This window comes from Portunus trituberculatus, chromosome 48, assembly GCF_017591435.1.
Source record: "Portunus trituberculatus isolate SZX2019 chromosome 48, ASM1759143v1, whole genome shotgun sequence".
Classification (NCBI taxonomy): Eukaryota; Metazoa; Arthropoda; class Malacostraca; order Decapoda; family Portunidae; genus Portunus; species Portunus trituberculatus.
The window spans coordinates 16,553,304-16,580,829 of NC_059302.1; the positions used below are offsets into that span (position 1 = coordinate 16,553,304).

Below are 27,526 nucleotides of genomic sequence, written 5' to 3' on the forward strand. Positions count from 1 at the left end.
TTTCAATAATTCCCAAAATAACCGTATTTTTCACAATATGAACAATGGGTATTTATAACAAAGGGAAATGTTCTGCTAATACAACACTAAAAAAATTTTTTTCACTATGAAATAAAAATGCATACTGTAAAGGGTTAAGGTTAGAGTATCACAAATATAACTCTGGACAGTATACACAACAAGAATACAAGTATTTCAATAAATAAATACACATATTGCACACCTTATTGCCTAAGACATCCTACAGTCTGGGAGCAAACTGAGGATATTCCCTAAGGGTGGCAGAGTCTAGGAGATGGTCAATGAGGCTGCACAAGTCATGCTGACCTTGTGGCCTAAATTTAGCAATAAGAGGACATTCCATGATATAGTGATGCAGAGTGTGTCCCCTTGGTGAAGCACACAGCACACACCAGGAGAAGCACTGACTTCCCAAAAGCATTTGTAGCCTAATCTGAGCCTCATTGCCACCCTGTCATGTGATGCAGTGTGTCTCCCGTAGGTGTAAGCACAGCTCTGGGAGACACATGCATAGTGAAGACTAGTGCTACTGCCCCTATGGCAACAAAGCTCCAACTGATCACTAATGCTACTTTGTACAAACTCCTTAATGCTACTCTTAACATAACCCAGAGTGTACTCAGTGCCAGGGTCCACTGTGTCATCTTGTAGGGCACACTGAGCAAGGTGGTCTGCTTTTTCATTTAACAGGATACCCACATGAGAGGGTATCCAGATGATATGGACTGTGGCACCGGCACCTTCTAGGGCGTGGATGAGATCAAGACACTTATTAACTAGATCACAGTCCAGGGGGAAGGTGGATTGAAGGGCATACAATGCAGCCTTACTGTCAATAAAGAAATATACATTCTTATGGAGGCGCCACAATGTGGAGCGCCTCCAGTACAGCATACAGTTCTGCTCTAGTGGAAGACATGGGTGGAGGGAGCCGCCAGGAAACCTCAGTGTCACTGTAGAGACTGGCAGAGATGTAGTCACGGATGAACAGCCCACATCCAGACCTGCTATATAGGAGACAGTGCTGAGAGTGAGGACATGTTAGCTGTTCAAGTGGAGGGTAGGAATGAGAGTGGCAGAGCTGAGAGGATAACATAACATAAATAACAGGATAACAAAGGGCCACCAGGGCCCATCTAGGTTATCCTGTATCAGTCGCACAGCGACCTCGTCATCAGTACTTAAAGATACACTTACAAGTACTACACAATACATTATATACTAATTCTAAATATTTGGCCCATTAACAGGGCTAAGTCCTGCAGCGAATTCCTCTACAATCTGTGATCCCCATACATGGGGATCATGTCTTGTTTAACTATAGTAAATTTCTAATAAAAACTATCATGCAGCGCTATACATAATTATATATCTAAGAAATTTAAGTGCTTATCTAATATGTTTTTAAACATTGTCAAACTAGTGCTATTTACAACCCTCTCTGGCAATGCATTCCAGAAATCTACCACCCTATGACTAAAGAAATATTTTCTTATATCTAACCTGCAGCCTTGCTTTCTAATCTTCCTGCCATGATTTCTAGTCCTACTTCCCACCTCTAAGGTAAAGAAAGATCTCACATCTATGTAGTTTGTATCTGAGAACATTTTAAATAACTCTACTATCATATCCCCTCTTATACATCTCCTCTCAAATGAAAACATGTTTAATTCCTTTAATCTATCTCTATACTCCAGGCGCTTTAATGCGGGTATCATCCTAGTTGCTCTTCTCTGAACTGCTTCTAACATGTTGATATCCTGCCTATAATGGGGTGACCAGGCCTGTATGCAATACTCTAAATGGGGCCTTACATAGGAATTATATAAGCTATGCACCACTTCTTTACTTTTATAACTAACATTTCTATTTATAAAACCCAGGATCCTATTTGCCCTATTTCTTGCTTCTAAACATTGCTTTGAAAATTTCATAATCCTGTCTATCACTACTCCTAAATCCTTTCCTCCTCTACTTCTTTATACCATGTGTGCTTTTCATGGGAATTTATGGGCTAAAGGATACTTTTTGTGGTACCTCCTATCTCAAAGCCCACCTGCTAGAAACCGTTGCCCCAGTGAGGAAGCCCACATTGCCTCTATATAGGATTAGGATTATTGTTAGGTATTAAGTTGGGTTCTTTATTGTTGTATTTATTACTGTGTTATATGTATATGTGTATGTCATTTTCCTGTGTTTCATGTTATATATCTGTGTTTCATGTTTCATGTTATATATGTGTCAATTTCATTATGGGTTATTAAAATAGCTTTTAAAGTGCCCCTTTGCATTTCCTCACCAGTTGAACCTGCAGTGTTTTTTTTTATTGTTATTGTTCACTGGCTCTCCGATGCCAATCTTACCAGTTTAACCGGTGAACGTAACAATTGGCGACCGTGACAGGACCATTATAACCCATGTTCAGTGTTCCATTTTTCCAGTGACTTTTTTCTGTGATTGCTTGTGTTTCTGTGGTGTTGTGACTCTGATGTGTTTTTTTCTGTGACTTACTCTGCGTGTGGTTTAAATTTACCTTTGTGCGATCAAGTGGCTCCTTTTGGGTTAAACGTGCTTCGTGACTTTCATTGGTATCGCATAGCAGTGGTAGAGCAGGAAACCAGGTAGAAAGGCGTGTTCACCGATAGCACTTATCTCTATTTTTGCACATAGGCAGGTGTGTAATAAGTGTTATCCAAGTGTTGGGATCATCATATGTTCATGCGAACCCTCAATCCCTCACTTCGCGGATCATTTTTCTCGCTAGTTAGAATCGGCCATTTTAACTAGTCTCTCAGACTAATCCGCCTCCTTATCAATAACAAGTCTCAGTACAATTCGCTCCTCACTCTCAAGTCTCGTAACTAGAGTAATCCGGATCCCTCTTAATGCCGTAACTCTCTAGTTTACCCCTCATTAGTGATTGTACTCATAAGTGTTTACTTAAGTATAATCTAGGTAATTTCAAGGTTGCCTTTATTATCACTCTGCCAAGTTCCTCACTTAAGTAATTCGCTTATCATTTTTTTTTGTTGTGGTTTAACATCTATTTAATATGGCTTCCGCTCAGTTTAACGTTGAAGATTTTTGTGCCGACCCTTCTCTGGAACAACTTAAATATGCTAATATAAAGAAGGACCAATGGAAAGCCATCGCTAAACATTTTGATGTTCCCATCACGTCTCAGATGACTAAAGAGGTCATTAAGAATGTAGTTGTTGAACATCTAGTGCAAGAAGGTCAGTTGCTAGGAAATGCCATAGAAGAGTTAACTCCCATGTCAGCCTCTACGAGGACTATAATACACAGTCCCCAGGAAGAACAGGATAAGAGTAGGATAAGTCAATGGGAAATTGAGAAGCTTAAACTAGAATACCGGATGCATGAAAAACAAATGCAACTACAGGCAGAAAAGAAGAAAAAATGCAACTACAGGCAGAAAAAAGATGCAACTACAGAGAAAGAAGACAAATGAAGACAGGAAAAACAAATGCAACTACAGGCAGAAAAGAAAAAGAGAGAGAGAATTTCAGTTACAACTTAAAAGGCAGGAGAAAGAGTTAGAAATTCAGGAGTTAGCCCTACGAAATGACGCTAAGTTTAGAGGGAAGAAATAGATATAAAGAAACAGTTAGCAAGCTTTAATCCTGCTACAGCTGCTCCGCTAGTTCCCCCTTTTGATGAATCTGATGTTGACGGGTCATTTCGCGCTTTTGAGAGCATTGCTCATAGGAATAAATGGCCCAAGGATCAGTGGGTGTCTCTCCTTGTCCCTAAGCTAGTAGGAAAAGCTTATAGGGTATACAACGGCCTTAGTGATGAGGTAGAATATGAAGAGATCAAAGGTAACATTCTAGACGCCTACTCTATCACTTCTGATGGATACAGACAACAGTTTCAAAAGTATGTGAAACCAGAGTCTCACACCTATGTTGAATTGCTAGTGAGAAACTAAGACAATTTAAGAAATGGTTAGCCGCCTTAACATTACCACCTTTTCGGAGTTGCTCAATCTAATGGTCCTGGAAGAATGGAAGAACAAGTTACCTTTAATATTCTGAGGCATGTGGAAGAACGGGAGAGAGTGATCTTATGTCTGCCGCTAAAGTGGCTGATGCGTTTGCTTTGTTGATGGGATCCCTGGGTAGTAGAGGTCGTGGTTCACTGTCTAATGTTAGGTCCTCCTTTGGGGAAGGTTTTGGGGCGCGGGTGGTAAGCCAACCGGATTCTCGCCAAATGCATATAATTCCCCCTGGTGTACATACTGTAAGAAGCCAGGTCACACGATCCAGAAATGTAGACACCCAAATTGCAAGGGTTCTCAACGTCAATTTTCTTTTGTGGCCCCTAAACCTAACACATTTGAGAACAAGAAACCAGTGGCCCTAGCTAACCCTGTCAACTCTCCTCTAGAACTTTATGACTCGTACATGTATCAAGGTAAAGTGTCCTGACTGATGGTAAAGACAAGGCAATAAATATCAAGGTTCTGCGTGATACAGGTGCTGCCCAATCCATCTTAAGGGAAGATGTCATCCCTAACATCAAACAGGCTTTCACTGGGAGAAGGTGATCCTTACAGGTCTCGAATCACAGCTCTCCTATCCCTTGGCTAATATTAGCTTACAGTGCCCGTTCATTTCAGGAGAGGTTGAGGTAGCCATTAAACCTGGTGAACTGCCAGTACCGGGGTACATCTTGTACTGGGTAATGATCTTGCGGGTAACTTGGCTGTTCCAAACTTAATTGTTCTTGATTCTCCCTTAACAGAAAGTCCCACTAAGACCCTGGACGAAACATCCCTCACTTCTTCCCAGTGTGTGCAGTCACCAGGTCTCAGTCCAAGTCCCCTGCCCTTTCATCACCTCCTCCACCAATGATTGCCTCTACTGACAACTTGTATAATAACATCATTTCAAAGGAGAATTTGATTAATGCTCAGGAACAGGATCTCACTTTGGCTAAGATCAGACATGTTGCCAGTGAGACAAAGGATATGTCTAAATTGCCTTGTTTTTATTATCAGGAAGGAGTCCTGATGCGTGCCTACAGACCTCCTGAACTGAAACAACTAGACACCTGGTCAGAAACACATCAAGTTGTCATCCCTTGTCTGTAAGACCAGCCATTATAGAACTAGCTCATGATGGATTGTCAGGTCATCTAGGCATCCAAAAAACCTACAAGAAGGCTCTTCAACATTTTTTGGCCAGGAATGAAAAGGATGTGTCACACTATGTAAAAACATGTCACATATGTCAAATTGTGGGTAAGCCTAACGAACGCCTTGTGCCAGCTCCTCTGACGCCTATTCCAGTTCAGACGGAGCCCTTCGAAAAGATCATACTAGACTGCGTAGGGCCCTTACCCAAAACCAAACGAGGGAATCAGTATTTGTTAACCCTCATGGATCCCACTACCAGGTACCCTGAAGCATTCCCTCTTAAGAACATCACATCAAAGACCATTGTAAAACATCTAATACATTTTTCACCTCGGTAGGAATTCCAAAACAAATTCAGTCTGACAAGGGTAGCAATTTCACTAGCCATTTTTCCAACAGATAGTGAATGAGCTAAACATCGACCATGTTACCTCCTCGGCTTACCACCCCAATCCCAAGGCTGTCTGGAGCGGTTTCACCAAACATTAAAATCCATGATGAAGAAGTATTGCTTGGAGCATCAAGGAGACTGGGATGAAAGTATTTCTTTCCTTCTCTTCGCTTTAAGAGAATCTCCTCAAGATTCTTTAGGTTACTCCCTTTTGAATTACTCTATGGTAGACAGATCAGGGGGCCTCTCAAAATATTAAAGGATCAATGGTTTACTCAAAATACTCCTTCAAGCCCCAGTGTGTCTGACTACATCAGTAACCTTAAGAATAAAATCAGTGAAGTCAGATCTTTTGCTAAATCAAACTTCCTCAAATCTCAAACTAAAATGCAACAGAATTCTCTTCCCAAATCTGTCATGAGAAGTTTCAAACCAGGAGACAAGGTTTTACTTTTCTCCCCACTCCAGGCAATGCTCTTCACAGTAAGTTCATGGGACCTTATGTTGTGGCTCAAAAACTAAGTCCATTAAATTATGTGGTCCACACTCCTGACCGTCGTAAGGATTCCCAACTTGTTCATATTAATCTAATGAAACCTTACCACTCCAGAGAACCAGAGGACGACTTGTCTCGCGCTGTACCTGTATGTCTGATAGGAAGGAGTCTGGTCCTGTGCCCCCGAGGAAGAGTCCGACATCGAATTCCTCTTCTCGTCACCTAAAGGACGCCCCTCAAACAGCCAAATCATGTCCAACCTGGATGAGGTGTTTGTTTCCTTAACACCTTCACAACAGTCTGATCTTAAAAGTTATTGCTAGACTTTTCTGAAATCACAGGTGACCTTCCAGGAGTTTGTAATACTATCCAACATGACATAAGATTAACATCTACCGACATCAAGCCTATAAGACAACCAGCCTATCGCATTTCACCCATTAAAAGAGACTTGATGAAAAAGAGGTAGACTATCTGCTCTGTCATCACCTTGCAGAACCTAGTATATCTCCTTGGGCTTCTCCCTGCCTGTTAACATCTAAGCCAGATGGTAGTAGTCGATTTTGCACCGACTACCGGAAATTAAATAAAGTGACGGTGCCAGACTCCTACCCATTGCCCTTGATAGAGGACCTTATAGATAGTATAGGAGTAGCCAAATTTGTAACCACTATAGACTTGCTTAAAGGTTACTACCAGATTCCCCTCTCGGACGAGGCCCAAATAATATCCGCCTTCATCACTCCCTTCGGACTATACCAATACACAGTGATGCCCTTTGGATTGTCTAATGCTCCTGCCACCTTCCAGAGGGCTATAAATTACATAACTCAGGACTTGGAGGGAACATCCGCGTATCTGGACGACCTGGTGGTGACTGCAGACGACTGGGCAACACATCTGACCCGTCTTCGGAGGCTGATGGGTCGGTTGCAGGAAGCCGGGCTTACCATCAACCTGGCCAAGTCCACCTTCGGGAAATCTACGGTGGTCTACCTGGGACATGTGGTGGGGAACGGCAAGGTTCACCCCAAGAGAGCTAACGTGGAGGCCATCCTTGGCTTCCTGTTCCTACCACCAGGAAAGCTCTCATGAGGTTCTTGGGGATGGCTGGGTTTACAGACGCTTCTGTAAAAACTTCTCCACCCTGGCCGCCCCCTTGACGGACCTTCTCAGCACTTCCGTCCCCTTCCACTGGACCCCGGCCTGTGACCAAGCCTTCAAACACCTCAAGGCGTTTCTCTCCTCGGAACCAGTGGTCTGGACGCCGGATCACTCCCGACCCTTCCATTTACAAGTTGACGCGAGTGGAGTTGGAGTGGGTGCTGTCCTACTACAACGGACCCCACAAGCGGCATCCTCCATCCCATCGCTTATCACTCTGCAAAACTGAAACACCATCAACTCAACTACTCCACCATCGAAAAGGAGGCTCTGGCACTCGTGCTGGCGCTCCAACGTTTTGAGTGCTATCTTCATCCTGGTCCGCACATCACCAAGGTCTTCACGGACCACAATCCTCTGGCCTTCCTGTACGCCATGAGGAACCGAAACCAACGCATTCTTAGGTGGGCCTTGTTAACTCAACCTTTCAACCTGGAAGTCCATCATATCAAGGGGGTGGACAACATCATCGCCGACGCCTTATCAAGATCTCCCGTCTCACCTCCTTCATGAGCCCATTACGGAGGTCTTAGGTGGGAGGAAATGTTACAGCCCGCCCGTAACATGCATTACTACCATCACCTCCTCTGCTTGTTACCTCCTTCGCCACCTCTCCGCCTTCCCTTCCACGTCACCGTCTCGTGAACCTTCCACGTCACCGTTTCATGAAGCCCGGCTACTGTCCCGAAGTTGGATTCACGCGGCCCCTTTCGACTCAACCGAAAGTGTTGAGCCAGCTCTTGGTTTTCTGGATTGGCAGTTGAGATCCAAGCCTCAACCAGTGAACACAACGCCTCTTGGTTCTGCCGTGGGATCAACCATCACCCAGCATTTCACCACTGCGACACCGCATAAGTATCACTTCCCCTCGTCCGTGCTTTCCACATTGCCTCTATATAGGATTAGGATTATTGTTAGGTATTAAGTTGGGTTCTTTATTGTTGTATTTATTACTGTGTTATATGTATATGTGTATGTCATTTTCCTGTGTTTCATGTTATATATCTGTGTCATGTTTCATGTTATATCTATGTGTCAATATCATAATGGGTTATTAAAATAGCTTTTTAAAGTGCCCCCTTTGCATTTCCTCACCAGTTGAACCTGCAGTGTTTTTTTTTATTGTTATTGTTCACCGGCTCTCCGATGCCAATCTTACCAGTTTAACCGGTGAACGTAACAAATGAAATTGTTATAACATAGGTTATGTGTATGCCGATGCTAACATTTATTTGTTGTTATGTATATTATATGTGGTTAAGAGGAAATTGCCACACTGTTATTAGTTTTGATTTTATAATGGTATTTTGAATTATTTTCTTATCGCCGAAAAAATATTTATTGCAAAAAAACTACGCCACATTTGTGTACCAAATTAACACTGAAGACGTACACCATAAACGTACACCTTGTGTATAAATATTATTGAATTCGGTGAAAAAATAGCAATGGGAGAGCCAAAAAACCGATATTGATATCGAGTCATCGAATTACCACCTTAAACTCCATCTGCCACCTGTCTGCCCATGCTATCAGCCTGTCCAGGTCTCGTTGTATTCTGTAATTGTCCTTTTCACTCTGTACTGCACATGCTATCTTAGTATCATCTGCAAACTTTGATACTTTGCTACTAATTCCTATATCTAAATCGTTAATGTACACCAAGAAAAGAAGAGGTCCTAGCACTGATCCTTGGGGTACCCCACTAACTACTTCCTTCCACTCAGACATTGCCCCATTTAATACTACTCTCTGTTTCCTATCAGAAAGCCATTCACTAATCCAATCAACTAACCTACCCCTATCCCATGTAGTCTCAATTTGTACACTAGCCTCCTATGCGGTACCTTATCAAACGCCTTGCTAAAATCTAGATATATAACATCTATGCTATTTCCATCATCTAACTCCTTGGTAATATATTCTAAGATATCGAGCAAATTTGTAAGACAGGACCTCCCTGATCTAAAACCATGTTGGGTATCTCTAATTAATCTATTCTCATTTAAATGCTCCCAAATACTACCCTTAATGATTTTCTCTAGTATCTTACATACTATACTAGTTAAACTGATCGGTCTATAATTATTCGCATCATCCTTCCTACCTTTTTTAAATATTGGTGTAACATTAGCTAACTTCCAGTCCTGAGGTATCTCAGCAAACCTAAGTGATCTTTCAAAGATTAACTTAAGTGCTTCAGAAATACTGTCTACACCCTCCCTAAGTACTCTGGCATGTAGCTCATCAGGACCACTAGCTTTCCTATCGTCTAGTTCAAGAATAAATTTCCTAATAATTCCCGGTTTTATATCAATATTTTCTAAAGCTCTTAAACTACTCGTCGCACTGTTTGTAACAGGATTTCCTATTCTTTCCTAGTAAATACTGAAGAAAATTGTTCATTCAATAATTCTACTATGTCTTCATTTTGATCCACTACTACACCATCTTTTCTGAGTGGTCCAATCCTATCCTTATTTCTTTTATCACTGACCTTGTAATAACTATATAATTTTTGGGATCTTTACTCCCAGCTCTAGCTAGTTTTATCTCTGCCTGCCTTTTACTTTTTTTATAACCTTACTCAAATCATCCCTGACCTGTCTGTACCTAATCAAATCTACATCTTCCCACTTTTCTGCAACTCTCTATATGCCCTCTTCTCTCTGATCTGTCTACCTATCTCATGAGTCCACCATAATGGCTTCCTGTTTCTCTGCCTTATATCTTTGTAAGGGATACACTGCATCACTATACCCTTTACTACAACCTTAAAATATCCCACATCTCCTGTGCAGTTTTATTTCCAAAACTATCTTCCCAGTTTACCTCTCCTAATAACTGACGTAACCTACCATAATTGCCTTTCTGATAGTTTGGGACTCTAGTCTTATTCACTATATTATCCCTACTGGAATTAATGATAAATCTAATTATATGATGGTCACTGTTTGCTAAAGTCTCTCCTACCTCAACTTCCTTTAAACAATGCTCAATATTTGTTAGTACTATGTCTAAAACCTTCCTCCCCTAGTAGGTTTATCTACCATCTGCACTAAATAGTTATCCTGAAAACTTTCCATAAACTTATTTTCACTAGCATCTCCTACCATCCTCTCCCAGTTTACTGACTTAAGATTAAAATCCCCTAAGATAATTGTCTGACTAGTACACCCCCTATTTATCTCATCTACCATAAGGTTGTCTACATCTGCTGACTGGTTAGGTGGTCTATAAAAGCTCCTACTCTAATAACCTTACTTTTGTTTACTCTAACATCCAGCCATAAGGACTCTACTCTGTTATCTACCTTAATACCATTAACCTGACTGGAAATAAAGGATTTTTTACATAAATAACTACTCCTTCACCTATCCTACCAATTCTCTGGTGTAAATACATAATGTATCCATCTACTTCATATTCTTTCCTATTTTCCTAAACTTTTCCTCATTTACCCATGCCTCTGTGACACATACAACATCTAAGTCCTCCTCAACTATATAACTAGATAACTCGTCCTTCTTGTTCCTAAGACTCCTGGCATTTACATAAAAACATTTAAGTCCTGCTACCTTCCTAGATGCTGTCTCCTTATTTGGAATCCTAATCTTATTCTCTCCTATTTGCACCTGGAAATCTTTCCTAATCTTTTCACTATCTCTGTTTATCCTATCTAATTTATGTCTAACATCTTTCTTCTGGAATGCATTTGCTACCTCACCCCTACACTCCATCCCAACTCCCCTCCAGACATCCATTCAGCACATCCACACCCTTCCTACTCAGATGCACACCATCCCTAGCATACAAATCCCTTCTCCCATAGAACCTATCCCATACATCCACAAAGCTGACACCCACATCCTTACACATCCCTTTTACCCGACCATTCACACCAATGGCTCTAGACAACCATTCCCTGCTAACATACACACAAGGCAAGATTCCTGACACTACACACCTCCTACCACTCTCCCTTATCTTGCCTAACATTTCCCGAAATCTTGCCACTAACTCCTCCGACCCACCTGCTCTGACATCGTTCCCACCTACGTGCAAAACTACTACACCCTCCCTCTCCATCCCCCCAACTCTCTTCTGCACCTCCTCACTCACTGCATTCATACCTGCACCAGGCATACACACGTTCGTCCTCCTATCCCTGTCTTTCCCACAGAAAGTGCTATCTAAGTACCTAACCTGAGAGTCACCCACCACACACACCTGAGGTGTGCTAGGCACAACCCTCCTCCTCCTCTCCTCTACCCTTTCACTCACCACAACCACTTCATTCACTCCACTCTCACTCTCCCCCTCCAACAAACCGAACCTATTTTCACACTCAACAGGTTTAGTCCTATCCTCCCTAACTGCCTCCGCTTTCCTTCCCCTCGCAACCTGCCACCTCTGCCCATCCTGACTACTATCTTACCCAGTCTGGCTCGCCTGCTCCCTCTTCCCCACTCTGCTCTTCCCGACAGAGGGCCAAGCCACCCTGTCGCCCTCAGAAGGTCCAACCTTCGGCCTAACACTGATCTCCTGCCTAATTTTTTCCACTGCCTCCCCAAGCCTCTTAACCTCCTCCTTCAACTCAAAGATGAGCACTTCGTTTGCACTTTTCCCCTCACTTAGCTTTCTCATTTCCTCTCGCAATTCTCGATGCTCAAGAGAAAGAACTAAGTTCTCGCTCTTGAGCCTACACACCATACACTCAGAAAAGTCAATGACCTTCCTGTCATGCCCACACATCTCACACACAACAAACTCGCCCAATCCCACCTCAATACACTCTTTCACGCACTCAATCACACTCTGATATACCTCAATAGCTACCGCCATACTAATTTACAATCAGTTAACTCACAAGAACACTATACGTAGCTAACAAACAAATAAAAATACTTGGTGACGGCGGGGTGGGGGAACCGCGGTGGTGGGGGGGCCTAAGTGAGGTCAACTAATCCTCTTTCAAGGTCAACTTGATGGTTACAAGCCTATATAGTCTCCTCGGTCTACCAAAATACTTTTAACTCACAAACACTGATTCTAACCACTATTTCACTCTAATCTAACACTTGCAGTACACACTTTCACTTCATTAACACTCAAAAGCACCACACACAGACACCAAGCACAAACACCACTCGCTAACTATAAAAACAACAGCCAAAAACGGAGTGCACACCCACGGCCGCCCTACGAACCACGTCTTCGCCATCGACTCGACTATGACCATACCGTGTCGGCCTGCGTGGCTGCATGGTTCACCTACTGCGACTACTACCGGATCAAGACATTCATGTGCGCCACTATCTGTGACTCCACACTATACAAAAGTGCCAGAACATTGACAATAAGGAACATTTCAGTGTATATATAGCTATCTTTCTTTTTTACCTGTAGCACATCCACAGCAGCACGGGTGGTTTTCCTCCGGGAGCTCCGGTTTCCACCCAGAAGGCATCTGTGCTGCTTTGGGAAGGGGTAATCAGTCATATGTATATACTTGTAGCCTTTCTTGTAGACTGTGTAAATAATGTATGTCTTTCTGTTGACTCTGTAGATATTGTATGTAATAAGAAATAATGTAATCCTTCCCTTTCTCATTCTCTCACAGCAGTATGGGTGGTTTTCCTCCGGAAACTCCGGTTTCCACCCCTGCCCCATCGTACTGCCCTGTGACATTCATTACTTTACAGCAGCAGGCCAGACCGCCCGGCAACTTTTTTCTCTCCTACTGTATTTCTATATTTCCTCGCTTTTTCTTCCAGTGTACCAGTCTCGGTACACTCTACCCCTTCTAATGTAACCCCTTTACTTAATAAACTTTGTAAACTTTGAGCGCACACACAACACGTCCACTCGCCACCGCAGCTACCGTCACCATGATAGTCGTAGCGGTAGTGTATATGACAGTGGGAGGCGATAGAGCAGTTAGGAAGGTAGAAAATACTGTGTTTTGAAAAAGATTGCAAGAGATTATACTGGAGAGAGAGTGATTTTTATGGGAGACATGAATGCTCACGTAGGTATGTTAGGTGAACAAATGAACAGGAATGGTGAGATGCTGGATGAGTTTGTGAATGAGATGAGCTTGGAGAATCTGAATGAGACCTTGGCTGAAGTACAAGTGATTTGGTATGCGAGGAACCAGGAGCTGTACCACCGAAAATACTCAGTGATGCACTCAAGTCTTGGCAAAATACTTAAGTGTTACCAACCAAAACACTGAATGTGCCAAAGTACACTTAGCGCTGAGGGTCCCTGAGGAGGACACTTCCGTATTCACCGCAACACTTAAGTGTTCCTGTACCTACCATAATAAACAACCGTTGATGGACGCCCAACAGGAAAGAGCTCGCAGGCCAAGGCAACACAGGGTCAGAAAAGACGTGTTGAATATGTACGTACGTCGATGCAGAACTGATAAAGAGGTATTGACTGGATCGTGAGGGGATTCTGCTAGTGACAAATATGGTGAGGGACAAAATATCACCTGCTACAAATAGGAGCAACAGTGTTAGTGCAGAAATGAAAGTGCTCGCGACACTGCGATACTTGGCTACGGGGAAAATGCAACTATGTAATGGTGATGACTTGGGTTTATCGCAGCAAACCATCAGTAAAGTGATTGGTGAGACACTGGACGCCCTTGTGACCGACACTTTCATCAGCCGTTTTGTAAAATTCCCAAGAAAATAGGCTGAATTCATGGGCATTAGTGGCTTTCCGGGAGTAGTGGGACAGGACTCACGTGAGGCTAATATCTCCCAAGGAGTATGAGGCCGAGTACGTGAATCGGAAAAACTATCACAGCATCAACACCCAAGTTGTGTTTGATGCTAAGTACAGGATCCTGGATGTGGTAGCAAAGTGGCCTGGAGCTACTCATGATGCCAGGATATTTAGTGCGCGGCCTTAAAATCAGGTTTGAGAGAGGAATTGTACCTGCTGGCTGTTACCTTCTTGGAGACGCCAATGCTTTCTACTGACTCCTTACCTCCAGCCACAAACTGCTGCACAGGAAGCATATAACAGGTTAGTCTTATGTATATAACATTGGTGCCTAACCCAACAAGTTGAAAAAGTTAAAGAGCACTTTCACCACTCTATATTGCATATTTACTGCTAAAGTTCAATTTAGCTCTGACTAGGGTATTAACGTATAAATTTTGGTTCTATTACAGTTTAATCCAATAGATACTAGGTGGTTATGGCCACCCTGAGGCTAGAAAAGGTGTAGGTTAGGTTTGGTTAGTTCAGGGGAGTCCGGGGGGCAGTGCCTCCCCGGTTAGAATAGGTGTAGGTTAGGATTGGTTACTTTAGGGGGTCCCTAAACTAGCCCCCTGGCTAGTTTAGGGGAAATACGATGATGTAGGTAAAATATCCCTATATGTAGGGATTTTTAGGGTAATTAAAACAATGGTATTTTTTAGGGTATTTAAAAAAAAATCCCGTAGACTTTTTTGGGGGTTTAAAATCACCTAAATTTGCCTCCCCCACGATTCCCCACAGGCCCTCAAGCTTGCTGGGGGTTTGGAAGAGTGTGGGTAGAGATAGGTAATATTGTCTTAAACTGTAAATCTACCCAATTTTTACTTACATCATTATGGTTAATGTTCTTTCAGGGCACACAAGCAAACCAGGTGTGTTGTGGAACGTGGCATTGGGCAGTGGAAGCGCAGGTTTAATGTTCTACACAAAGAGATTAGAGTCAATCCTAAGAAAACTTGCAAGATCATCATGGCCTGTGCTGCACTGCATAACTTGTGCAGGGAAAGAAATTTGGATATACCTGTGCAAGATGGACCAGTGGTGGAGGAAGAAATACATGCCATTGGTCATGATGAGCCAATGCAGCCTGGACAAGCCAGAGACGGTCTGAGATTCAGGGATTACATTGTGAACATTCACTTTAAATAAGTAGTATTTTGATTCAGTGTTGTAATTGACAATTGGATTTGTCATCAGTAGTATGAAGTTACCTTTTTATGTATTTATTTTTTTCATGAACCATGAAGTCTACATTATTATGTAATATACACTTTTCTTTACAAGTTTAAATTCTATATCATTGCTGAACAAAGAACTTGTTTGGTTCTTCGGATCAATCAGTGTCACAGAGAGAGAGAGAGAAAGAGAGAGAGAGAGAGAGAGAGAGAGAGAGAGAGAGAGAGAATTTCCACTTTTAATGCTTCCATCTTATTCTTTTCAACAGCCAAGAAGATTGATGCATGAAGTTTGAAGCACACATTCACCAGCTGTTTCACATGGAAGTGGATGGATATGAGAAAGGGATGGGGAAATCTGGATAATTAAAAGCATAATACTATTGCAGCCTTTTATTTTCTCAACCACACTTGCTTAATCTTTAGAAAAGTATTTGGCAATGTTCTGCCAAACAATTGTTTGAGCCCTGTAAGCTTCTTCCATTTGATGCAGCACTTTCCTCACTGCCTCTGCATGCTGCTCACTGTGAAGTCCTGCTTCAAATACAGGGTTCATGGGTGGTTGAGGAGGAGGCCCTCTGCTTGCCAATGTGGACAATTCGATAGGAAGAGCTACACTAGCTGAGCCTACATTACACTGAGGAGGTGGTGGCAGAGCTTGAGGAGCGGAGTTCACGACTGGATCATCTTCTGTCAACTACATCGTCACCTCATAATCCAATCTGAGACAAAGCAAACAATGGCTTTGTTAAAGCATAACTTGCATCTTCTTTGGGCAATATAAGTTTCCTACAAAATGACAACCATTAAAAAGAGCAATCATAACATTAGAAGTGGCTATTCTTACGATGCCACAATCCTTCCTCGTGTGGCTATTTTTACGATACTCGCTTTACATCTGGAATGTCTCGTCTTGCTCATACTTGAACGTGTCACGAAGTTAGGTTACATTAGATTAGGGTAGGTAGATTAGCTTAGGTTGTTAAAACAGGGGCGTCTGCCATGTTAGAGTTGTCAATCAATCAATTTCACTGGTAAGCCTAATCTAATCTAACCCACACAACGCAATCTACCCAGCCCTTCCCTATTCTACATAGTGTAACCTGCCTTTGTGACACGTTTACGTATAAGCAAGACGAAGCATTCCAGACATAAAGCGAGTGTTGCAAAAATAACCATGGTAGGATGGATTACGGTGCCGTAAGAATAGCCACTTCCTATAATATTTTTGTAATGACAATATTAAAAATTGCTAATACTAATAAAGACAGTAAATAAAAAAAAAAAAATTATAATGAGAAACACAAAGATTTCATCAATACCTGTTAGTGTCAGCTAGTCCAATCAAACTTGCATCAGCAGGACCAGTGTAACCCCTGTAATACAGACATTGTCGGGTCCCACAATGTCAGCAATCAGGTCTGTCAAGGTATCATCTCCAGCAGTAGTCTTCTGTGAAAGACCACCACCTGAGTAAAAATGAAAAATGTAGAAGCCTTGTTGGAAGGTATAATAGTGCTACAGTTTTATTAAATCATTTGTGGCCTGCACTACATATTGACAAAGTTTGTATGTTTCATACCAAATTCACAAGTAATGTTTTTTCAAAAGACGGTAAAGGTTTATTTTCACATCATAATGATATACAACAATAAGAGATGCATTAATGGTTCTATTGTGATGCATGTAACACAAAAAAGTCACTCTTAGCCATCCTTATAAGTTTCCCTAGATTCATTAATGCATCTCTTATTGCTGAAGGAACTAGCCTAACCTAACTTAAACACTAACCTAACCTAACCTATTGTGTAAAAAAGTGTCCTTCCCCTCATAGAGAATACAGCAACTGAATTTCAAGTACCTCATAATTTGATCATATAATAACATTCAAGTGGGGAAGAACGCACATTTCATGTAAATATGGACTTATTTCACTTATTCTACATGTTTCTTAACCTATTGATCATTATTACAGTACTACTTGCTTTTTATCCCCACAATGGACATGTTTCCGGTTCTGGGAAAAGCCTGGAATTGCATCATGCCACATACCAAAGTAAACATAGTGCATATATTACATCCTATTGATGTCTAGTTGACTGGATATTGGAGAGATAACTCAAATTCCTCTCAGGATGTTGGAAGAAGCCGCCTTTACGGTCGTGACGTCACAGTGTACGTGGGTAGCACAGCAGACGACAGCAGTCCATAATTTACCGCTGTTTTTATTAGCTATGGACACTCCAGCTCCAAACCACACTCAACAGGTATGTTATAGGTGTTTACTGAACACATTAAAAGTGTTAAACGGTTGTAACATTAATGAAAAGGGAGTGAAATCATCAAATTAACAGGTTCACTTCTGCTATATAGAGTACCCTAAAACCTAAGCACCTTAATGGTTCCTTGAATAATGGGCTATATGTTCTTAGACAGTGTATGTATGAGTATTTTGGAAAATATATATGTTTTGTGCTGTATTGTGAATCTAAGGTAATGCAGTTGACTGAGGTTTGACTACAATTTACGGGGTAAGTCGCTTGGCAGGGTTGGTCAACTACTACCAGGCTTCAGTAAAGCTGATGACAGAAATTTACGAAGAGTTGACATCTTTATGATTGTAGATTTCTATCGAGAGCTCCGTCATCCAGCCACGAAACACGTCAAGATGCAGAGGTATGTACAGTGGAGGGAAAAGTTGTGGAAAATTAAGTAAGAATGTAATGATAGTAATGGTGATATTTCTTATGGTAAAAATGCACACTAACACCTTTTTTTTAATATGCTGTACTTTTTATTTCCCTACTCATTTTAACCTAATCTGGACTGGGGCAGACTACTGGGACCTAACCTAGACAACCCCATTATAGACAGGATATTAACATGTTAGAAGCAGTTCAGAGAAGAGCAACTAGGATGATACCAGCATTAAAGCGCCTGGAGTATAGAGATAGATTAAAGGAATTAAACATGTTTTCATTTGAGAGGAGATGTATAAGAGTTATTTAAAATGTTCTCAGATAGAAACTACTTGGATGTGAATTCTTTCTTTACCTTAGAGGAGGGATGTAGGACTAGAAATCATGGCAGGAAGATTAGGAAACAAGGCTGCAGGTTAGGTATAAGAAAATATTTCTTTAGTCATAGGGTGGTAGACTTCTGGAATGCATTGCCAGAGAGGGTTGTAAATAGTTTGACAATGTTTAAAAACATATTAGATAAACACTTAAACTCATTAGATTTAAAATCAATGTATAGTGCTGCATGACAGTTTCTATAAGAAATTTACTATAGTTAAACAAGACATGATCCCCATGTATGGGGATTACAGATTGTGAGGAATTTGCTGTAGGACTTGCCCTGTTAATGGGCCAAATATTTATAATTAGTATTTAATGTATAGTGTACTTGTAGGTATATATTTTAGTACTGATGACGAGGTCACTGTGTGACTGATACAGGATAACCTAGATGGACCCTGGTGGCCCTTTGTTATCCTATCATTTATGTTATGTTATGTTATGTTAACCCAGGCAGACTACCGGGACATATCCTAGCTATCCCTAGTGCTGCACTTTTCCGGGCATCATGTAAAAATTAGTTGACGTTACCCGACCCACCCTAACCTAACCTGGACTGTGAAAAACTACAGGGACTAGCCAACAAAAGCTGCCTGCTCAAAAAAAATTCTCACAGGTGTACGGTACAGAATAAAGTAAAAATAGGTCAGATGAAGCACAATTATCCAAGTATGCTAATGTATTAGGATTTTATATACAGTACTGCCTTTCCTTATTGTGGTATATATGTATACAGGAAAATGGTGCATTTTCATTTGTTGTGACACTGATATCAGTTATGTAATCCTGTAAATTACGCAAAGCACAATGTCTACGCGAGATATGTTTTTTTTTCTCATACCTGAATAAAGCCTTTGTGCTACAGAACCGTACTTATCTGAAATGATAGTGTAGAAAAGTTTAATTCTGGTTAGTCACAGTGTTATTCAGGTCAAGCTATAGATTAACCTTAACTTTATGTTTTTAGATCTGCTGGCGAGGACTATGGCGACGATGCAGTTGGATACGTGCAGTTAAGACGAGCTGACGGAGTCTGTGAAGTTGCTGGCCGCATCACACCTGAGCACAGAGTTTCATCCAAACCTTACTGTGTGTTAAGATAGATGAAACCACAGAAAAGGTTGTTGATGCCAAGTGTATGGACTGTTCTGCAGCAGAGTCTCATTTTTTATCTCCTTGCTGTTAAGCCACATAAAGGTGAAAAGATAGGCATTGATCGTCTTTTGCAGGAATTCTTGAAAGGCCACATTGGAGAACCTGATTGTAGACAGTTCTTGCAGTTTTGTAAAATGAAAATGACAGATGAACTTTGTGAATTAATAAGTAAAGAAACTATTTCACAGGCAAAGTCACCACTATGGCATGCTGTGAGGTTTGCGTGTGACAGCTTCCAAGGCATATGCAGCAGCTCATAGTTCTGGGAAGATAACAAGTTCATTGGTAATGTCAGTGCTTGGTGCTGCAAAACTTAAGGACACTGTTGCCATGAGGAGAGGTATAGAGTTAGAATCCCTTCTACTCAAGGAAGTTGCATCACATATAGGGGTAGTTGATCACACAGCCATTTTTCTAAATCCAAGACATCCTGTAATGGGTGCATCACCTGATGGCATAACTGAGGATGGTGTGTGTATTGTGGAAGTGAAGTGTCCAACAACCTAGAAAAACTTCCGTAAATATATAAAGGAAGATGGATCTGTGGCAGCAAAACACTTGGCACAAGTACAAATGCTGATGCACATAACATGCAAAAATCAGGGTTACTTTTGTGTGGCACATCCTGATTTTTAAGTGACAAAGTGTGTGAAAATGGTGAAAGTAATGTATGATTCAGTTTATTCGGAAAGCCTCATGCAAAATGTCAGCACTTTTAGGAAAATACGGTTTTTATTGAGCTCTGCAGAATGTACATGTCATGAATCATCTCTGGAATGGTATGCCTACTTCATTTAATATATAACATTCCCTTCAGGAACTCTTCTCCAGAATGTGCATCATTATAGAAATTTGCTACATCTTGCATCTAAACTGGTGCAACATATTCAAGAATGAAAAATAAAAAAATATTTGGGAAACTGTTTTATTTTGACAGTAAACTAGGGTTAATAACTTAAATGTGGGCGAGACAGGATTACAATATGCACATTGTGGGTGAGACAGCATTACACGAGACATATATTCATTGTTGCAAAGTCAAATAACAACTTTTTATTTACAAACAACATGTTGCCTTTTACTGTAACTATTTGAGTATTATCCTGACAATACAATCTCAAATTTCAAGTTGTAGTACCCAAGTTAAATGTACTCCAGTAACAGTAAAATAGTACCTTGTTATAACAAAGTACTTATTTTACTTTTACTGGAGTAAATTTAACTTTCAGTACTAATACTTGAAATGTGAGATTGGTATTGTCAGGATAATACTGTTGTACATTTACTGTACCAGTGCTGTGCACTTTTAAAAAAATAAATTCTACAAATTCGTTCCTGTAGATTAACTAAACCACAAACTATGTACACAATATTATCTAGTAGATCCATCACTGAAAGAGGAATACATGAATGCATGTCAAGGATTTTATAAACTCTAATTCTTCTTATTACTCTCTCAACATGGATCCTCAAATCAGCAACAACTTTCATGTTGAGGACTGTTCTGTTTGGTAACTGTTCCCCTTGGCTAACACTAGCAGGACGTTCCAAATGACATCCTCTGGCAGTGAGATCAGCTTCCACCTCTTTGAAGCCTCGATCAGCCAATACTGTAGAACCTGGTCTCAAACAGTCCACGTAACCCGATCCCTGTAATAACTACATATCACTGCATCTACCAGGCTTACCAGTGGATATGAAATTAATTAATCCATCTGGAGTTACGGACACTAGATACTTCACAGTATTACATTTCTTGTAATCAGACCAAGTCATACTCTGTGCTATGGCAGAGGATGGCTTTTCTATCTGTATTTCAAAGCAATCAATGATACTTTTGACCTTATGATGGTAAGCTTTGAAAGAGTGTGGAAGCCTTGTTCTAATGGTCTCGGATGGTGACCAGAAAATCAGCTCTTTCAAACAAGCACTTATGACAGGTAGAAAGCGAGTAAGGATGCGACTAACACAGCTGTTGCTGACACCAAACCTGTGTGCAATCATGTACTCTGGTGATCCTGTACGAATAGTCATTAGCACAATTAATACCACATCTTTGTTTGAAATAATTTGTCCCCTTTCTTTGTAGGTTACATGACTACACAGAATATGTAAAATATACAAATGCCTCTTGTGTAATCCAATGTATTCCATTGGATGTTTTAGTATTAATTTTCTTTTTTGTGTACAGAGTTAATTTTTTAAAGTTCTTTTCATCATCACTACAGGAAGTACTGTCTAATGGTACATAATCTTTACTTTTATCATGATCTACATCACTACTTTCTGATGTGGAAACAGAATCCTCAGATGTACTTTCAGTTTTCTTCATCTTGCCCACCATGTGACCATCTGTGTTATTCATCGCATCTGCCTTCACTGGTTGAACTTGCACCCCCTTGAACCTCTTTCTTGGATATACCTGGAAGCAAAAAAAAAAAAAAAAAAAAAAAAAAAAAAAAGAACAGATATTGAAAACGGATTTTATTATTATTATTATTATCATTACTCTTGTGTATTACCACTCCAGTACTATTGCCTCATGATCTCTTCCTTTGCTTATAACCTTCCAATAGGCCTTATTCTTCAATAGACTGACACAGTGCAAGACGTTTAGGGGCCACCGTGGTACAGTGGAACCATGTGTGCTTTGGGATCCGAGGGGTCTCCAAGCGCACGGGTTCAAATCCTGTCCACGGTCCAAGTATAGGTTGGGCTTCCTCACTCGGGGCAACGGTTTCCTAGCGGGTGGGCTTTGAGATAGGAGGTACCACAAAAAGTATCCCCTTTAGCCCATAAATTCCCGTGAAAAGCCCACATGGTATAGAAAAAAAAAGTCTGATTTGTAAACAGAGAATGCCTACTATTATTATACTGTACAGTAGAATGTCATTATAATCAGGTGAACAATATGGGTTACCTGCAATTGTATTCCAGTGTCCTGTGTAGAAGGGGTGAGTGGCTCAGGATCAACATGCCCATCATGCTCTATCCTCTGATCCACATGGTCAGGCTGAGGTGCTAGATCTGTTGCAAAAGAGGACATGATAAATATCTGCCTATAACTTATGATAGTCACACTGCCTGTTTGACCTAATACCCTAATGACCACTTGCAATCTGCAAATCATATGTGTGCAATCTGCATTTTATCTATACATAAAAAGAAAGCCATGATATTCACATATGAAAACTAAGTTACAGTATTTACATGCTCTATGGACACTTATTTTGGTGAAGTTCCATTAAATTTTCTTTTGAAGAAAGAATCTCCAGAACCTTCCTCTTCCTCTGCAACCTGTCCCTGTTCTCATTCTGAGGTGTGATCTTTCCCTGGCAGTCGAACTTATGAGGCCTAACTCCAGAGTGTAGCCTGATGTGTCCTCCCATCAAGGTGTAATATAAGTAGTTCTCCATGTCTTCTTTGAGCTGAAAATCATAATAAGTTATAAGAATAAATGGATTCTGATAATCTAAAATGAATATAACAACATATACAGCTGTTTTCAATGTAGGGAAAAACTTGCATTTGCAAAGAAAATTACTAAGTATCCAACTAAGGTTAGCTTAATCACCGGTATGTATGTGTCCTTAAAGTTCTTACTTTCACCTTCTTAAAGGCCTATTTTCTCGGGGTTAACACCAGTTCTATTCAAAGAAAGCATTAAGCACGTCACTAAGTACAATGATATGTAAGAAAAAAAAAAAACTTTAATCAAAGCTGTTGTGTATTCTACAGCTGCACAATGAGAGATTTTCAGACCTGAACACCTACAACTTCACAAAAAAATGTAGATTTCACTCAGGAAACATGATACACCTAATAATTGCTTGTATATTATGTTAGAAAAGCGTTAAAAGGGTGTAGACAGTATTTCTGAAGCACTTTCCAGTGGGTCGCCTTCATTGACCTCATAATAATAATTAAGTTAATCTTTGAAAGATCACTTAGGTTTGCTGAGATACCTCAGGACTGGAAGTTAGCTAATGTTACTCCAATATTTAAAAAAGGTAGGAAGGATGATGCGAATAATTATAGACCGATCAGTTTAACTAGTATAGTATGTAAGATACTAGGGAAAATCATTAAGGGTAGTATTTGGGAGCATTTAAATGAGAATAGATTAATTAGAGATACCCAACATGGCTTTAGATCAGGGAGGTCCTGTCTTACAAATTTGCTCGATATCTTAGAATATATTACCAAAGAGTTAGATGATGGAAATAGCATAGATGTTATATATCTAGATTTTAGCAAGGCATTTGATAAGGTACCCCATAGGAGGCTAGTGTACAAATTGAGACTACATGGGATAGGGGGTAGGTTAGTTGATTGGATTAGTGAATGGCTTTCTGATAGGAAACAAAGAGTAGTATTAAATGGGGCAATGTCTGAGTGGAAGAAAGTGGTTAGTGGGGTACCCCAAGGATCAGTGCTAGGACCTCTTCTTTTCTTGGTGTACATTAACGATTTAGATATAGGAATTAGTAGCAAAGTATCAAAGTTTGCAGATGATACTAAGATAGCATGTGCAGTACAGGGTGAAAAGGACAATTACAGAATACAACGAGACCTGGACAGGCTGATAGCATGGGCAGACAGGTGGCAGATGGAGTTTAATTCTAAAAAGTGTCAGGTTATGCATTTAGGTAAAGACAACACAAACTTTAGCTATGAGATGGAGGGATGTTGGCTAGAGGCAGTAGAGGAGGAAAGGATTTAGGAGTAGTGATAGACAGAACTATGAAATTTTCAAACCAATGTTTAGAAGCAAGAAATAGGGCAAATAGGATCCTGGGTTTTATAAATAGAAATGTTAGTTATAAAAGTAAGGAAGTGGTGCGTAGCTTATATAATTCCTATGTTAGGCCCCATTTAGAGTATTGCATACAGGCCTGGTCACCCCACTATAGGCAGGATATCAACATGTTAGAAGCAGTTCAGAGAAGAGCAACTAGGATGATACCAGCATTAAAGCGCCTGGAGTATAGAGATAGATTAAAGGAATTAAACATGTTTTCATTTGAGAGGAGATGTATAAGAGAGGATATGATAGAGTTATTTAAAATGTTTTCAGATACGAACTACATAGATGTGAGATCTTTCTTTACCTTAGAGGAGGGAAATAGGACTAGAAATCATGGCAGGAAGATTAGAAAGCAAGGCTGCAGGTTAGATATAAGAAAATATTTCTTTAGTCATAGAGTGGTAGACTTCTGGAATGCATTGCCAGAGACGGTTGTAAATAGCACTAGTTTGACAATGTTTAAAACAGATTAGATAAGCACTTAAATTTATTAGATTTATGATTATGTATAGCACTGCATGATAGTTTTATAAGAAATTTACTATAGTTAAACAAGACATGATCCCCATGTATGGGGACCACAAATTGTAGAGAATTTCGCTGCAGGACTTACCCCTGTTAATGGGCCAAATATTTAGAATTAGTATATAATGTATTGTGTACTTGTAAGTGTATCTTTAAGTACTGATGACGAGGTCGCTGTGCGACAGATACAGGATAACCTAGATGGGCCCTGGTGGCCCTTTGTTATCCTATTATTTATGTTATGTATACGTTATACTCACGTTGAAATTATCTTCACAGCAGTAAATATGAGCCTTGGACATGGGAAACTCGCGTCAAGCTGCGAGCCACCAGCCTTTTCTTATAGATGGATTACTTGGCACAGACACAAATGTCTTCCCTGGAGTACTGTCAGTATTCTTGCACATCGGCACGAAGCACCAACGACTACGAGTCACGTTTCCAGCCATTGCTAGCGACTAAAAAACCTCTATAAGTACAATCAGCATCCGTTTCTAAGTCACGTGATTTTTCCTCGACTTTAATCCATATTTTATACCACTTTTACTCATTCATACGAAGAAAACTATTCCCATAGCTACATTTAGGGCCTATGTTATCCTTAGAACCAATATTTGAAATAAAAATGTTGACCGGAAACATGTCCATTCCCTGAAATTCATAGCCCTTCCCAATAACAAGTTTTATTTAAGTTTGTTCTTTAAGGTAATTACTAGGGTAAACATGTCTTAATTAAGGAGCCATTATTGTAAAAAGAAATATAATTACCAGTTCTATGGTGCTGCTGCTTTCTTGCTGAAAGTGCACGCTTTCCCTTTGATAGGAAATTTTGCCACTTCTTTTCCACTTGCTCTCTTGATCGTCGAACATAAGGGAATGCACTATTCAGCTTCTCGGTGACCTCCATCCATGCTTGTCTCTTTTGTTTTACTGTGAGATTTGGGCCAAACTTGTCCTTTATCACATCTTTCCTCTTGTTGAGTCCCCACCAAGTACAAGGGGGCCAACACGGCGAAGATATCCTATGACAAGTGTAGAGGTATACAGCCAGGAGAAGGCAAGGAGAACCAAACACGGCGAGCTTCAGGTGGTGACTGACTGTGTGTGTATTAACCCCGTCCCATATACATCACATCGTATCAACACAGTTTTTATAGTAATTTTCACAAATTTCACCTACAGAACACAAATAAAGTATCAAAAGGAACAAATTATACAAATTGCATATATATAGTGGAAAATAAATAAGAAAATGGGAAACTTATAACAACCGTCAAGTGAAGTCCCGATTAGCTGCCAATTAACAAGTAATAACCACTTGGCAGATCCAACATTCTCCCCACCATAGGAGTACAACCATATACTCCTATACTTAAGCAATGAATCCAAAATACAAAGTCCCTACATTATCATAAATTCAATCTACTAGGAGGTTTTACAGAACGACCGCTTCTGGTACGTGACACAGGACAAAGGTCAGCATTGGTGACACCTTCTGATGTATTTTCAATACATGGAAATTCTGCATTTAGTTCCTTAACATTATCAGAACATTTCTCAATATTTGTTGCATCAGAATCAGTGTAGCTGATCTCCAAATCATGCAGCCTTTGCACTGGCCTACAAATCATACCTCTACTTGTCTTGATTTTTACACTTCTAATTACATTGTCTTTACTAGGGAACACATCCATCACAATACCTACAGGCCAGGACATTCTTGGAACATTATCTTCCCTGATCAAAACAACAGAACCCTTCCTTAGATTACATCTGGGTACAAAACCCTTAACACAGGGAGGTAAATTTCTAATATAATCATTGCTCCACAATTTCCAGAATTTACTAAGTTGCTGTTGACGTACATTTTCCTGAATGCATAAATCTCTAGCTGACACGGGAGTGTTACAGTCATCAATACCCTCCACTTGAATCCCAGCAGGCCGCCCAATCAGAAAATGTGAAGGAGACAGAGAAGGTAGTGCATCATGTTCTACGTTAACAAATGTCAGAGGCCGAGAGTTGATACAAGCTTCTACTTCATGGAGGGAAGTTTCTAATTGACACCTTGACAAACATTTGACTCCAAAGGTCTTCCTCAGTGATACTTTAACCGTTTTTACTAAGCGTTCCCACCAGCCTCCCCACCATGGAGCTCTAGGTACTATGAACTTCCAGTCTGGGTTGAGAACACCATAGGCCTGACGTAAATTCCGAGAGGCTGCAACAAAGGTTTTGGCATTGTCTGAATAAAAAAGTGAAGGAAGCCCTCGTCTTGCAGCAAACCTGCGAATAGCCAGAACACAATCATGCATTGACAATGAATCAGTAAGCTCCAAATGAACCGCTCTTATGACAGCACAAGTGAACAGCAAAATATAGAGTTTCTTGCCTGGCATATCTACACAATACAAAGGGCCAGCATAATCTAATCCAGTTACAGAGAAAGGAGGTGCAGGTCTGACTCTTGAACCAGGAAGAGGGGCTGCAGGTTGACTACAAGGTCTAGAATCATGCCTTCGACATGGTATACACTTCTTACAAACTGATTTAGACATTCTTCTTACTCCCACAATCCAATAATTATTCCTTAGAGTTGATACAAGTGTGGATACCCCAGCATGTTTGAGTAAAAGATGTTGAAATAGTATCAGAAGTTGGGCAACGTGACCTGAAGGAAGTATGATGGGATGCTTGCTCTCATAACTCATCTCGGCCTGATCTAAACGACCCTTAATTCTTAACAACCCATCATTACACAAAATGGATCA

At 40.6% G+C, this 27,526-nt stretch overlaps 1 protein-coding gene and 1 long non-coding RNA gene across 18 annotated transcripts; one reads left to right on the top strand and one right to left on the bottom strand.

The window, feature by feature from the left end:
* The first annotated feature begins 13,198 nt into the window (after nucleotides 1–13,198).
* On the top strand, nucleotides 13,199–15,571 carry LOC123498667. Its single transcript, XR_006672773.1, has 3 exons — nucleotides 13,199–14,277; nucleotides 14,868–15,118; nucleotides 15,458–15,571. It is a non-coding gene; the product is annotated as an uncharacterized LOC123498667 (long non-coding RNA).
* Nucleotides 15,567–27,493, bottom strand: LOC123498665. 17 transcript variants are annotated; one of them, XR_006672761.1, is made up of 6 exons: nucleotides 25,524–27,493; nucleotides 25,016–25,213; nucleotides 22,634–22,851; nucleotides 22,344–22,450; nucleotides 16,511–16,640; nucleotides 15,567–15,910 (listed from the first exon to the last, which is right to left on the bottom strand). XR_006672761.1 is itself a non-coding variant. In XM_045245995.1 (3 exons), the coding sequence occupies exons 1-3, from the start codon at nucleotides 25,660–25,662 to the stop codon at nucleotides 21,522–21,524; spliced, it is 570 nt and encodes a 189-aa protein (XP_045101930.1). In that variant the 5' UTR covers nucleotides 25,663–25,864; the 3' UTR covers nucleotides 20,335–21,521. The 17 variants fall into 17 exon arrangements, 2 of the variants coding, with proteins under 2 accessions (XP_045101930.1, XP_045101932.1); XR_006672760.1 differs by having other exon boundaries at nucleotides 16,511–16,657; XR_006672767.1 differs by lacking the exon at nucleotides 22,634–22,851.
* Nucleotides 27,494–27,526: the final 33 nt, after the last annotated feature.